The sequence below is a fragment of the Astyanax mexicanus genome, chromosome 3 (genome assembly GCF_023375975.1).
Source record: "Astyanax mexicanus isolate ESR-SI-001 chromosome 3, AstMex3_surface, whole genome shotgun sequence".
Classification (NCBI taxonomy): domain Eukaryota; kingdom Metazoa; phylum Chordata; class Actinopteri; order Characiformes; family Acestrorhamphidae; genus Astyanax; species Astyanax mexicanus.
The window spans coordinates 7119563-7135672 of record NC_064410.1 but is presented as its reverse complement, the minus strand read 5'-3'; the positions used below and the strand labels follow the sequence as shown (position 1 = coordinate 7135672).

At 37.2% G+C, this 16110-nt stretch overlaps 1 protein-coding gene across 1 annotated transcript; it reads left to right on the top strand.

Annotated features, from left to right (window-relative positions):
• The first annotated feature begins 292 nt into the window (after nucleotides 1–292).
• lsm12a (LSM12 homolog a) lies at nucleotides 293–10844 on the top strand. Its single transcript, XM_007228615.4, has 5 exons — nucleotides 293–450; nucleotides 4429–4562; nucleotides 4734–4843; nucleotides 6194–6320; nucleotides 8091–10844. The coding sequence occupies exons 1-5, from the start codon at nucleotides 324–326 to the stop codon at nucleotides 8181–8183; spliced, it is 591 nt and encodes a 196-aa protein (XP_007228677.3). The 5' UTR covers nucleotides 293–323; the 3' UTR covers nucleotides 8184–10844.
• Nucleotides 10845–16110: the final 5266 nt, after the last annotated feature.

The window sequence follows — 16110 nt, the reverse complement described above, 5'->3', positions numbered from 1 at the left end:
AAATAATCCAAACAGTAAAAGAATATATAAAATAAGTCTTTTAGATGTTCATAAAGTGAAAAAAAGAATATGTGAAGAAATTATAAATATATATATAAATACAAAGGTTTACAAAAAACAATATATATATATATATATATATATATGTGTGTGTGTGTGTGTGTGTGTTTTTGAAGTTTCCATAACGTAAAAATAAACATACGTAAAGATTTTTAATAAGAAAAATATACATATATCTGTCGCAGTCCTACGTCAGCTCCAGCGTGATGACGCGACGTCTTTACGTAAGCGCGGCGTTGCTGTTGGTGAGCGGGCGGAGGAAGATGGCGGCTCCTGCTGCGGGTGAGTACTTCAGCATCGGCAGCAGCGTCTCTTGCCTCACCTGCCTGGGCCAGCGGCTCCAGGGGGAGGTGGTGGCCTTCGACTACCACACCAAGATGCTGACCCTGAGTATCCTTTAATCTGAGCGCTGTAGCCGAGCTGGGGCGACTAGTTTGGGTGTAAAGAGCCGCAACGCTGCGCCTCTACACATCATTTAAGGTTACGGTAGGGCTGTTTCCATCAAATTCTCGAATATAGTGCGGTGTTTCGGGGATCTTTTGAGGTTACACTCCCGCGTAAGAACAATAGTTTAGTTGTTAATCATTTAAGGTGGTTCATGTGCTGGTGTTAGAGTGTTAAAACGCTGAATTGTGAGGCTGTGTGTGAAGCTGAAGTTGCCTGGCTATTGGAATTTTCCCGTTCCAGCTTAAAAGTTGCATCAGTTGCATTCTGGCGCCTGAGGAGCCATAATGCGACTGCTGCAACATTTAAGGTGGAACGGGGAAATTCCAACAAGCACCTATTCGAGAGCTGCGAATACAATCTAGCAGCTTAAATCTTCTGTTAAACCTTAAATATGTCACGTGATCTTTAATATATAATCACTAAACATAATTAATCCACAATCCAAACAACGTGGACCTATTTGACCCACACGCCCTCCTGGGTTGACCCACGTGACTGCCAGCTAAACTGTCATGAATGTAGTAGATTCATGTAGACCACCCTCTATCTCTGCACACCTCTCATCCAGCCCATAATAACTAATTAGCTTAGATAATTTACACTTGGTTTGGTCCAGATTTGTCAGATTTAAGCTTTTTTAATATCGAATGCTGAAACACTGCGCTTTCAAATAGTGTTTTTTAATGGGCCAGAGTTCGTTTGGCATGGGACCGAGACCACCTTCACTAGCTGGTCTCGGTCCGGTAGTTTTGATCCTCTTCTGAGTGGGATTACTGTGCATTTACAAACTAAGGGTACAAACCAAAGTCAAACAGTGCTGGTGTGAAAATGCTGTGAGGGCTGTTCAGCAGTGTTTTGTAAACTGTTCTTAGCATACTTGGGGTAAATATGAACATAAATATTTGGGTCAACATAAACATTGGATGCGAACCTGTTTTGTCTGTAGACACTGTTTTGGTTAGATATAATTTGCTGTTGTACATGCATTTTGTTTGTATTTCAAAACATTACATTAAACCTGTATAAAATAAAGCGGCTGTTAAATATAAATATGACCCAGAGGATAGCACTAAACATTATTTTGATATTGATTTTGATTTTAATGAAAAAACGATTATTCGTTCAGCCATAGTGTCAAGTACTCTGGTGATAATTTTTCTGATTATTTTTCCAATTTATTTAAAATTTTGTTAGATGTCTTTCCTCTGTGTACGGCTCCTGTTCCTAGATTTAAAGTTCTGAGCTTGAAGCTGCTGCTGCTAATGCTATAATTAGGGATGTGGGATGACATCTGAATTATATCGGTACCGGATTTCGTATTTAAACGGAAATTTGCTGAAGTATTTACTATTTGCTGCAAAAGGACCAAGCGCACTCCTACAATTGGCCAACATTGGCCATGCTATTTTAAAATAACTTAGAAATTTAAAATAGAACAGCAGGTTTATCAGGATTGAAAACGTTAAAAATTGTAGGTCTCTAAATGCTCTGAGCTGTCAAACAGACCACTGAGCTGAATGACAGCATTTCTCCCATAACTTCCACTCAGAGAGAGAAAGTCACCAGACTTACTGTGGTTCCTCCTATAGCGAGTCTTTTTCTCACAGTAACATTGGCAGACTGCTTGTCACAGAGCAGTGGTTCAGTCATGTCGGCCTGTGGGCACACTTGAGAGAGGCACAGGAGAGACAGAGAGGGAGAAAGAGGTGAGGAATGTGCCCACGGCTGCTGAAGTTTCAAATCTCATTTGTCACTCGGTGAGGGCTGGCACTGAACCAGCCTGTGTGCCCACTAGCTGCTAACAGAAGGCTACAGAATGATGTTCACCAGAGCTGCACATTGTGTAATGGGATGTTTGATAAAGTAGTTGGATGACCTTGATGACAGTGCAGTGTCCCTTGAGCCAAGAGGATGGGTATTAGGGGTGTGAGAAAATACTGATATATTGAAGTATCACAATATTTAGCTTTGCAATACAGCATCGATGTTCAAGAACACAGTATCGATTTTTAATTATTAGTTAACCTGTAAAGATTGGTGTCGGATAGTGGTTAATTTAGTGTTGTGTTTAAACCCCACCCATTGGAAAGCAGTGTTGATGAGTCCCACTGATTTATAATTAAATAAAACGTTTTTTTTTTTTTAACACAGATTTTATAAATGCAATAGTATGTTTTTATTTTATGATGCAATAAGACAATCAATCGCACAATTTGCATGTCATCTTTGTCAGAGATGTAAATACTTTTAGCTTTTTCTTTGAAAACAAGCTAAAAATAGTGACCTTGCAAGTTACTTTTTGTTTTAGCTATGGAAATTACAGCTAGTCGAAAAAAAAAAAAAAAAAAACATAGTTGACTAGTAAAAATTACTATGCATGCAACTCCTTGTGACATGAAATATGAAAAATATTGGTTTCAAGAATAATTTTGGCTATGTTCACACAGCAGGCATAAGTGGCCCAAATTAAGATTTTCTTATTTCAAGAATACACTACTGCAGGAAAATGAAAATTATATGTTCTTATTGCAGGTGAAATGATATGGCACACAAGATATTAAAAATACAAGAATTTTATCAGATTTGTAACAGAAGTCAATTATCCAGAATCTCATGATACTAATAATAATGCACTCCAAATATCTCCATATATCCAGGATTAAAGTAAAATGAATGATACCGGACAGATATAATATGTCTCTAGTAGATATATAATGGGGAAATAAGAACAGTTTACATTTTTATTTTGCTAAAAACATCGAAAAAAAAGTACCGTTTTGTGATAATTAGGGGTGGGTGATATGGAACAATATTTCGGGGTATAATATTGTTTACGATATTCAATATTGCCAAGTCAGAATGGAAAATATCAGGTTTATTGTGTTTTCAGTTATTCACACATTTTGTGTAAAATATTAGATTTGGGCCACTTTAACCTGCGGTGTGAACGTAGACTAAAGGTGTTTTCACACTAGCACTCTTTGGTCTAGTTAAAACAGATGTCTTGGGGTTGTGTGGTTGATGTTTGGCAGCAGGAACTGGGATGACTAGTCATTGATGTACAGAGACATCCTTAAAGAAACCTGCTCCAGACCGCTCTGAACTTTTGTGGCGATGGTACATCTTCCTTTCAGGTTAACGACCGTAAGCACACAGCCAAGATAACAAAGGACTGGCTTCGGAACTCTAAGTGTCCTTGGCCACACTTAAACCAGATAGAGCATCTCTGGAGAGATCTGAAAATGACTGTGGACCAACACTCTCCTTCCAATGTAATGGAGATTGAGAGGTTCTACAAAGAATAGGAGAAACTGCCCAAAAATAGCAGTTCCAAGCTCATTGCATTATACTCAAAAAGATTTAAAGCACTAGGTAGGATTTCCTTGATTTTTGATCTTTTTAAAGAAGTAAAATTACAGTTTGAAACCCACTGCAGCGCTGCATTGAGGTGTAATAGGAGGAATAACGGTGCTCTCGTGTCTGTGCCGGGCTCCTCTGAGCTCAAACCAGACTCTGTAACCAACGACCAACGCTCTTGAGAACTGCGACCTGCTTTCCGACCTTTAGTTCTAACAGTTCTACAAGGTTCATGACTACTGGTTCATTCTTTACAAACTAACATACAGACTCTCTGTCAGAAGCTGGAAAGAGACCGAATATGTCTGTGAAAGCCAGAAAACGAGAAAGAGAAACTAATCCTCCTGAAACATTTATTACACTCTGCAACTGTAGGGGGAGCCCACGAGCACAAAATCTCAATCCTTCCTAGTGGAGCTTTAAGGCTGTAAAGTTTTTTACTGTCATTATGTTGTATTATGTATATAATTCTTAGGGGAATTACTATTTAGAAAGAAACCAAACATGTTTGTTGAATATGCGCTGTTTGTACTGTATGTATTTGCCTTAACTGCTCTTACTCAGAATGCGCCCCATCCAGTGGCAAGCCCAACGTTAGCGACGTGGTCCTCATCAATTTAGCTTATGTGTCCGATGTGGACATTATCAACGACCGCACTGGGACTCCTCCCCCATTAGCATCTCTTAATTTTAACAAGGTAAGGTTTTTACTTATTTATGTTTGCAGTGCAGTGAGTAGACAGCAGCTTGTACCTTAAGCTGTTAGTTAATGGACTGATGAAATTTGTTATTTTTTTGTTTTAAATGTGCAGAATTTGGATTATCAGTAAATCACTTTTTCTCTCTACTTCTTTTGTTCTGTTCCACAGCTTGCGAATAGAGCTCGGGCAGAAAAAGAAGAAAAGTTGTCTCAAGCTTATGCAATTAGCGCTGGAGTCTCAGTGGAGGGCCAGCAGCTGTTCCAGACAATTCATAAAACGTAAGTGCTCTCGAGCTCTCTCAAACAAAAGCCCTCACTTTCATTCCATACTGTTCATTTGTTGAATCTCCAAAACACTTACAGTAGAAAAGGAATGGAAATGGAAATCAATGCAAAAAGATTTAAGTTCAAAGTTTCTTTCTCAAGTTTACATTGAGATATTTATATTAAGTCAAATACAAAGCCGGCCAAACTCTTACCACTAGGGGTGGGCGATATGGCCCTAAAATAATATCATGATATTTTATGGTATTTCCACGATAACGATACTCTTGGCGATATGACAAAACACTTAAAAAAAAAAAAACTATTTCAAAAATTCACTATACACTGCAAGAAAAAAAATATTATTACATACAATATAATACTGCACACCACTAAGTGAGATATTAAAAAATACAACAATTTTATCAGATTTTTGACAGAAGTCAATGATCCAGAATCCAGTCATGATACTAAAAATAATGCACTCCAACTATCTCCATATATCCAGGATTAAAGTAAAATAAATGATACTGGACAGATAAAATCTGTCTCTAGTAGATATATAATGGTAAATGGGATGGGTGATATGGCACAATATTTTAGGGTATAATGGTGTTCACAATATTGAAAAATTTTGACAATATTATTGTGTACGATACGATATGGCACACCTACTTACCACCACCACACTTGCCACCACGACAGACGCAAACTGTTGCAGTATTGAACAAAAGTGCTTCTGCCTGGAAAGTGGCCTGTGAGCTGTTCTGGCATTAAACCCCCATTATCTTATCTTACTATATAAGAAACATTCCAAAATGAGGGCACCAAGTGATCCAGCGGCTATGCACTGTGACTAGGATCGGGAGATTGCTGGTTTGAATCCCAGTTATGCAGCTTGCCATCAGCTGTCGGAGCACAATTGGCCTTGCTGTCTCTGGGAGGGTAGATGGTGCTCTTTCCCCTCATCACTCCAAAGGTTGATGTGGATCAGCACTGGGCGTCTGTGAGCTGATTTATCGGAACCGATTCGCTGCTCTGCAATGCTGCATCAGGGGAGGGGGGGAGGGGGGGAGGGGGATATACAGATAACAAGCAGCTGAATAGGTGGTACAATTGGTTAGCTAGCATAAAAGCTAAATTGGGGAGAACAAATGGGCAGGGTGCATCATTATTATACCCCTACTAACTACAGAATCTACAGAATTAGATTATATATTGGTCTGTTTTGGTGATGTGGAATGTATTAATCATTTAATATGTCTTAAATAAGCATGTTATAAAAGATGTGCTGTCAATTTGAATCTGCTGTTAAATTGTGTCTCTGAAGCCCTGTGTTTTTTTGTTTTTTTTTATTTGGCACAGCATTAAAGACTGCAAGTGGCAGGAGAAGAACATCGTGGTGATGGATGATGTCATCATCACTCCACCGTACAGAGTGGATAACTGCAGAGGCAAAGAGGGGAGTGCTGTAGCTCACGTACGCAAAATAGTAAGTTCTGTCAGTTCATGCACATTTTTTTTTTCACACATGTAGTGTGCTTTTGGTCCTTATCACTTAGAGTTTGAGTAAATTAGAGTAAATTTGAAGCCTTTTTTCTTGTTGCTGCCTATATATTTGTGTTGTGGACGATGATAAATTGTTCCAGAAATTATTGCGATTAACAATATTATTTTATTATTTAATAATAAGACTATTAAATGCCATTGATATACTGATAATAGAATAATGTAGAATAACTCAATTATCTACCTTTTTTTTTTTTTTTAAAGAAAACACAATTTAAAAAAAAATATATATATATATACTTTTTTCTTTTTCTTCACCTACTACAGTCCACTCTGTGTGTATAAAGTCACAGTTGTTGAAATGTTGGTGTGGTATAACATTACTGGCTAAAGCACTGTTCACTGTTATATATGTGAACAAACATACGAACAAACACAATAGACAGTATCACGATTATCAATTTTTTCAGGTCATGTCTGTTTAATCTAAGCTTACTGTAAAAAAAAAAAAAAAAACAGAAGCGCTTTACTCACTCATTTAAACAGTGTTCAGGCGAGAAATCTGTGTAGATTAACATCCAGCTCTTGTTGGACTTTGAAAGAGAATTACAGTTTTATTTACTTAACTTAGCTTTACAGGTCTCCCCACTTAGCAGCGAGACCTGCTGAATTAGAAGGAAAACATGGCGATACCCTTGTTCCTTGCTTGTGTTGCATAATGCGCCTTATAATCGTTTAATTCTTAAGTTTTTATGACTTAATTCATTAACGTTGAAGCTTGTGGAAATATACTGTTGATGTTTCAAATGTCTACATCTGCACACAATTACAATGTTATAATCAAGCTGATATGGGGTTTGTGCACACGTGAGCTGCTTTTATTTTTCTGCATTTGACTTGCAGCTCTGTGTACACCTGTTCTTAATAAATATTTTTTTCTTAAGAATAGGTCTATGCTTCTTCAGTGTTGCAATATTAATTAACATAATTCTGGACAGATTTTGCTCATTCAAACAGCCTGAAAATGTTTTTAAAAAGCTTAGTTTTAACGCTCTATTTACTGAAAATTATAGTTTTTGGGTGGGTCAGGCTCGGGACGAGCGTTTTTTTTTGGGGGCCCGATCTAAGCTCTAATACCTAGGGCATTTTTAGGAAAACATGGCAATACCCCTGTTCCTTACTAGTGTTGCATAATGCGCCTTATAATCATTGAATCGCAATTGTTTCTAACATTGTTTTTGTTACTTTTGTTAATTCAATAACGTTGGAGCCTGTGGAAATATACTGTTGATGTCTGGAATTGATGTCTACATTTACATTTCCAGGCTGAAGTGAAACATGAATTTTCAGGTTCTGTGAATTTCAGGACTTTGTGGACCTGTCAAATTGATAATTTCAAATCAGATTTGATTGGCTTTTTAATATGCGGTCCTAGATTGGAGCCCTAATAGAGCTTAGATTCTGCTCCTGTTCTAAATAAACATTTTCCTTTAATAATATGTCTGAGCTTCTTTAGTGTTGCAATGTTAATTAAACATAATTCTGGACAGATTTTGCTTATTCAAACAGCCTGAAAATATTTTTGAAAAGCTCTGTTTTAAAGCTCTACTTACTCAAAAGAAAATGTTGGGTTTAAATCAGGCTGGAGCTTTAAATTACAGTTTATGGGGCAGGTCGGGCTCGGGCAGAATGTGCACTAATACCTATGGCGTATTAGGCTACTACTAACAGTATCTTTCTCTTTCTTCCTCAGGTTGAGAAACACTTCCGCGACGTGGAGAGCCAAAAGTCGGTGCAGCGGTCACAAGCACAGCAAACACAGAAGGACTCTGCATTGTCTGCATGAGCGCCCCCTCTTACGCAGAGCGCTCTGCTGGCACCGCAAGTTTTCGGGTTTCCTTTTATATTGGATTTTTTTTTATTTTCGGTTCTCTGCCCCACAGAGGCTGAGCTAGCTGTGATCTGCGTCGCCAGCAGGGGGCGTCCTAGACGTGCGGAGAAAAATACAAAACGAGTGTTAGTGAGCAAGGGCATAATAGGAGACCCTGAATTCTTATTCTTATTATTTTTATTCCCACCCCAGAAGATTTATTTGTTTGTCTGAACTTCTTGATAAAAATTCCCACCCCCTCATCCCACCACCATCATCTCTCTTCCTCATCGTCTCTGATGAGTGCTAACCAACCCACTCACATTCCATACTATCCAGAAAATATCTACATAACGTGTTTTTCTTCTTTTTTTTTTCTTTCTTTTTGTTCCCCTCCACAGTGAAACAGTGTGACTTGAAAGGAACTGGAGGAACAGCAGCTTTTTTTTTTTTTTTTTTTTTTACATTCAAAAAGGTTCTAACTGGATTCCTATAGGTCAGTCTTGGAAGAGAGAAAGGTTTATTTTTCTAACAGTCGACTAAAATGAGGAATTAAGAGGCGTGTTTGTGTGCATGTGAGAGAGGGGGCGAGAGAGAGACGGTTCAGGAGCAGGTGGTGAAGATGCACTTTGCAGGAGATGACCCTTGATCAAAGTCCTTCTCCGTGGCCTAACATCAGGTGCTGGACACAGGTCTGTCCTGTATACAATATAAGATATCTCTGTATCAGGTTTCTCAGGCATTGTTAACATCACATCACAGTTATGTTTCTCCTTTGTTACATCTACCAGCTGTATTCATAGTTTAGTTTTAAAGCCTGTTTTATTTGACTCCCGATTATCTGTTTAGATACTCGATCAGATCTCAGCATGTCCTCAACACGTCATACTGCAGGCTCGCTTTTTGGAGTTGTCTGGAAAGGAGCTAGGAAACATTAATCTTGGCCACACAATTAGAAATAATAATAATAATGATGATAAAAGGAGCTCCAAAAGGTTATTTGATGTCATCCCATAGAAGAACCAGTTAAGCCATGTATGTAATAGATAAAGGTTTAAAAAAAATCAAATGCAGTATTTTTCTCTCTCATCTATATTACAGACATGCTTCATTTTGTAATCTAAGACATTGTTTACACCTGTGTGACTTGAGTATCAGGATTTTATCTGAATAAAACCAAATCGTAATAAAAACTCACCCATACAAATCTGATTACTGACACATCTGGGTTGTATTTTACAGCAGTGTGAACACCTCTGTCTTTCTAAGGCTGTGTGTGTTTAGGCTTCAAAACCACAAATCAGATTTGCTTCTCACTTCAGATCTGTTAAGATGACTGCCCACACAGTTATTTGAGTTCAGGAAGCCTTAATGTATCTGTGTGCACTTTGAAATTAGATTTGAGCATCCTAACTGAGATGCATTTGTACAAATCCTAATTTAAATTAAATTTTAATTTGCTGAAATCTGATTGTATGTGGTTTCTGGCTGTCCAGATTATCCAAAACTGGATTCCATCTAGCTATGCCAAAAATCAGATTTAAGTTTAGCAGTCTCAACACAAGCCACAAGTGTCTTGTCTTGTGTATCTTTTGAGTTAGTTAATCATAGACGACTACAGTGTAAAAAAAAAAAAAAAAAACCATTATGGCAGCAACTGGCAGAAATGTTTTTTTGCATAGCAAGCAAACTTGCAGTTTTTGTTCCACACAGCAATCGAATTTCAGTCTAATAATCGGAGACACCAAGGGTTGGTTTCTTGGACCGGGATTAAGCCTAGTCCTAGATTATTTTTTAATTTCAATGAGAAATCTCTACAATGAGAAATCTGTCTAATCCAAGATCAGTCCTTAATTCCTGTTTGGGGAAACTGTACCTAAATGTAACTTCCAAGTTTAAATGCATGTTTCTTTAGTTTAGATACTCAGATTCACAATAAGTGTAAACAGGACTGAAAAGCTTCTTCTTAGGCACAACTCAAAGAACCCTTTGGAACACCTTTTGTTTATAAGCATATATAAATATCTCTCTTAAACCCTGTGAGTTCCTTTTCCACCATAACCAGACCTTTTTTTTTCTTTCTTTCTTTTTTTTTGTTACAGCACCTCATACTGTGAACCGTTCATGTTTTTGTTCTTGCTTTATATCGCTTCCCTCACTCAGTGCATTCCGACAGACTTCAGTGATCGCAGCTTTTAATGGTTTTCAGTTTTGGGGCTGTTCATATCTCGCCTGCTCAGTTCTCACAGTGAGACCAATTTTTTATTGTTTTTTTTTTTCTTTTCTTTTCTCCCCATTTTTTTTTTTTTTTTTTTTTTACCAAAATAAGAAAATGTGTTGGGAGATGTGTTCTGTTCATCTTGCCATGTCGGAGACTGAGATGGGGGGGGGGGGGAGGTGCAGGGCAAGGGGTCTTAATGCGGGCTCCTCCCTCTCCCAGCCTCGTGGAAACTCGTAGCCTGATTGAGGCTCTGCCAGCGGCGCCAAGCTGTGACGGCCGTTGGCGTTACATAGCAGTTCCCATTGCCCTGTGTTAACAAAGTCGCCGTTGCTTAGGACTCTTTTTATTTTTTCCCAGTATTTTATTTTTTATTTTTAAATAGTTAACATGGAAATAAATAAATAATGACAAAAATATATGAAATTGTGATGTTTTTTTTTTCTTTCTCTCTCTTTTGAGCGACTTTGTGATTTTGGGTGAAATCTGGTAGTGTAAACTCGTGACTGACTCAGTCTGAACCAGCCCTGTCTTCTGTCTTCTAACACAGTGGATCAACACCAGCAGATGACATGACTCTCCGAACCATCACTGATTGGTGGAAACTTCACACTAGACCTCGAGCAGTTTGGACTGTGTGTCTCTCCACTCTTCCTCCAGACTCTGCTCCCTTGATTTTCAAATGAAATATAAAATTTACTGATCAGTGATGGTTTGGAGAGTCATGTGTCATCTGCTGGTGTTGATCCACTGTGTTTTATTATTAAGTCTAAAGTCAGTGCAGTTTTGTTTTCCCACAAAATCTTACAGCACTTCATGCTTCCCTCTGCATCTGACAACTGTTATTGAGATACGGATTTCATTTGCCAACAGGACTTGGCACACTGCCAAAAGTACCAATCGGTCTTTTAAATAGATCACTCTGTGTGTAAAACATCTATATAATGAGTTTCACATTTTGAACTTATTTACTGAAATAAAGTAACATTTCAATGATATTCATAGTTTTAGATATGCACTAGTATATCACTGAAGTAACTGTTTTATCTATTACAAAAACAGATTTTGGTAATAGATAAAAGCTGAAGTCACTACTACTGCACCGTTTTTAGCCGTCGAGTGTTTTGCTCTTTTAAAAAAAATTAAGAAATGGTCATTAGGGTTAGTGTTGATGTTCTCAGGTCTGGAAGTGAATTTCTTCCATGTTGATCCTTAAATATCCAGCAGAGGGCGATATGATGCTTTGATGCTCAACAGCTTCGCAGGTTTATACAGAGCCTGTCCACTTCTTATCTCCCCTAAAACTATATACAGAACCAGTCAAATTTTGGATACACCTTTTCTCATTCAATATGGCTTTTTCTTTTTATGATTTTTGTTTTTGTTACATTGTAAAGACATTATACCTATACAGGATCACATGTGGACTTATTCTTTGTGTTAAACCATATTATGTTTTATACTAGTAGCACATTTATATTTGGGGACAGATCTGCACACTCTTGGTGAGATTTTAATCTCAGTGTCTTCATGAGGTAGCTTCACCTGGAATAGTTTTCTCAGCGTCTTGAAGGAAGGAGTTCCTGGAGGTGCTGAACAATAGTTCCTGCTTTTTCTTTAGAATGAGCTCCAGATCATTCTAAACCGCCTCAAATCACCATCTCAGTTAATCAGGTTTAGATCAAGAATTGTGGAGGACATGTCTTTAATGTAGAAAATACATAAAAACAAGAAAAACATTGAATGAGAAGGTGTATTCAACCCTTTGACTGGTATATCTGCAAACTTATAAAGGGAGTCCTTAATTAATTGGGTGAATGGAGCTTAACATCTAAAAAGTCAATTAAAATTAAAATAGTTAATTACTATGTGTCTGGGCTATGCCTTTTATTTTGGAAAGTAGAATACAGTATTTTGCTTTAAAAAAAAAAAAGGCAAGAAAATATTTCTCTATATTTCAGATTTTCGTCAGTTTTTCTAAAGTGCCTAAAGAAAAAAATGAACTAAACACAAAAAATATATATATTTATCTTTTTTTGTTTATAGTTTAATTGGAAAAGTATGATTTAAAAAAAATAACCCTGAAAAAAAATTATTTACAGTTTAAAAAAGAGGGGGGAATTTTTTAGCTTACAATTATTTGATTTGCAGCTTACAGCTGGTAAGTAGCAATGGAAATATACTGAGCTTTGGAAAATAATTTAAAAAATGTCAGATGTTCCAATCACTTCTATGGCCACAGGTGTATAAAACCAACACCTCGGCATGCAGACTGCTTCTACAAACAATAGTGAAAGAATGGGTCGCTCTCAGGAGCTGAGTGAACAGAGTCATTCATTAAAGACCTCCAAACTTCACATAGCTTCAGATTAGCTCAAGGACAGTATAGAGTATAGAGAGCTTCATGGAATGGGTTATAATAATAGGACATTAGAACCATAATATTTATTGGTACTTTCACTGCAGTTAAATCATCTTTGCTCTAAGTCATCTACATGGTTTGGGTACTTCTTCCACCATTGGTTTGTGTTTGCCTCAGTGCAGCATGTGGGAGCACTGTATTAAATTGTCATGAGTCCTGTAGGAAGAAGTGTTTTGGAGAAACCTTTAGACCTGTCGATTAAAACTCCTCCGGATGAAAAGTAGGATGGGGGTATTGGGTGAGGAGGGGTGGTGCTCTCTTTTCCCATTGTTCTCCTGTCATTATTGCTGTTGTCGAGATGAATGATTGATGGACTAATACCAGAGAGTATATTTCCTTTGTTCTGGTCGGAACGGGAATCTCTCAGTGTGCACATTTTGCTGCATTATTTACAGGCTCCTGGCCTCATGTTTCAGCCCCCCAACTCTTACTGACAGCTCTGCTGGGTGGATGTCTCCAGTTCACAATAAAGACTCACCCACTGGGTTTAATAATCCGGTGACATGATGAGTTTATTCTGGATCAAATTTAACCTTTTTCTTTAACTGAGTGAGAAAATGTAGTTGGAGCAGCGGTTCGTAAACTGTGGTTTGTAGAAATCTTAGAAAAAGAGCTGCATCCATAAAATAAAATACAGTAAATACATCAGTAATTTTAAAATCATACATTTTTTTAAACATTAATTTTCTAAAACATCATCAGTGCACCTTATAATCTGAAATTTACCAGTCAAGTTTTAAAGACAGGTAAAGCCACTCTGCAGAAGAACAGCTTTTTACAGGAGTTTTAGTTTAGTTGTCCAGCACCAACACTGGAGCAGTATTAGCATTAGCCGCTAACTGTGCTAAGCGCTAGCTCTTTCGCCATTCAGAGGGGAGTATATCAGACTGTAGCCAGCGCGTTTACCATGTTAAAACAAGCTACCGCTAGCTAATATCACCCTGGCTTACTGGAACACCCGGGGGTTCCTCAGCGTAGCGCTGTCGGGCGGATAGCGCTAGCAGTAAACTGCTAATGCTAATGCTGCTGTACCCAGCCTTGGTGGAAATCTGGAAACCTAAAGTTTAAATAAACTCTAAATAATCAGAAGTGCTTTACTCACCCAAATAAACAGTTTTCAGGAGAGAAATCTGTGTAGTTTAACATCAGGTGCTTGTTTGACTTTGAAATAAAATGTTTTTTTTTTTTTTGTTTTTTTTTAAGAATTACAGTTTTGTTTGCTTAGCTTAGCTTTTTTGTTACTACTTAGCTTAGCTTCACAGGTCTCGCCCCTGGGTTAGAAGAAATCAGAAGGAAAATATGAGGACTACCCTGTTCCTTACTAGTGTAGCATAATGATGAAAACAGACCAGAAAATAGATGTTTATTGAAATAGTGTATAAAATAGTGTAAAAAAATATATATATTATTTCAGTCCTTTACGGTCATTTACAGTGTTTCCTGCATTCTCACACTGCTCTGAGTCTAAATTCTGAACAAATAAGCCAGGAGGTTTTAAAGTGACAGCTGGAGGTTTACATTTACAAAAAAAAAAAAACAGAAGTTAAAAATGGAAACTCATTTGCCTGAGATTAATGTGCTTAACTGAAAAGGAGACAAATGAGCACTAAACTAAAAATCTGAGGCACAGAGGGGGAGAGAGAGAGAGAGAGAGAAAGGAGAAGAGGAGGAGGAGGAGGAGGAGTAGAGTTGGATGCAGTATTATAAGCTCGCTGGTTCAGGCAGAAAGTGTTGGGAATTATCAATGAAAAGAAGACACTTGTAAAAGAAGACGATGGTCTGAGTCAGATCCACTGCAGATTGAAAGGAATAGATTGAATCCGGCAGGAACACTGTGCTGCTGCTGCTGCTCTGGTGAGCCCTGCTAATGATGTGTGATTGAGGAGTTTTTTTAAGTGAGTTAGAATAATAAGATATTAAATCACAATAATAAGTCACAATCAGTCATTATAATAAGGGTGAACCGGGTTGGTTCAACTAAATGCTAGAATAAAGTAGTGATGTTAATAAAAAAACAGTCAGATGCCTTTAAACAATGTTCAGTGATTCATAAAAATAATTGTATTAATAACAAAAATATTCTGTATAAAAAATAATCTACTCAGTGACAGCTAAACTAAAAAAAAAAAACATCCAACAGATATTTTTATTAATTCATTCACATTTAAAAACTCATTATGTACACTTAAAAACGAATTATTTTGTTTTGAGAAAATGTATTATTATTTATTATTTTAAAATATTAAGTCATTATTTTGAGGTTCTATATCACTTCTAAACATCTTTCAATAACCACTTAGTATCTTAAAATAATAACTTAGTTTATTTTATTCAATGTGTGTATTTGAGTTGAATAAACTCATATAAACTTATATAAGCAGTCAACATTCTTACCACATTAAGTCATATTTTCTACAGTGTAGAAAATCACAATAACTAAAATTATGAGAGTAATTAACAAAAATGAGTTGTAGAAAGAAGCAATAATAACAGTAAGTTATAGGTTATAACATAAGTAATACTATAATGAAATTGTCATAATTATGAGTTGTAGTAATATACGGTGGCCGAGAAAGCCCAACGCAGTGCAAATTGAAAAGCGCTGCAAAAGCACAAAACACATCCATCAAAATTACAACACAGGCGCAGCAAATAGAAAAACGCGCTGCAAATAGAAAAACGCGCTGCAAATAGAACCACAACACAACGGAAGTGAGTCACAACACAACGGAATTTTCCCGGGGGACCTTAAAAGATACTGTACCAGCTAAGCTGCGTCTTCAGTAACGTCTCGGACTTCACTATGTGTACAAAGGACAATAAGTGGCAAACAAGGCGTTTTGTGAAGCAGAACTTTTAATAAACATAACTTACTTTTCAGAAGCTTGTTTGCCACTTATTGTCCTTTGTATACAGCTGGTACAGCATCTTTTAAGGTCCCCCGGGAAAATTCCGTTGTGTTGTGACTCACTTCCGTTGTGTTGTGGTTCTATTTGCAGCGCGTTTTTCTTTTTGCAGCGCGTTTTTCTATTTGCTGCGCCTGTGTTGTAATTTTGATGGATGTGTTTTGTGCTTTTGCAGCGCTTTTCTATTTGCACTGCGCTGGGCTTTCTCGGCCACCGTAGGAGGGGTAATAAGATAAAATGTTGTAAAAATAAAAAGGTAATAATGAAATAAGTGATGTTATAATAATATGTAATAATGTGATAGGTGATGTTATAACAGTGAGATGTAATAATGAAATAGTAGGTCATAATATTTTG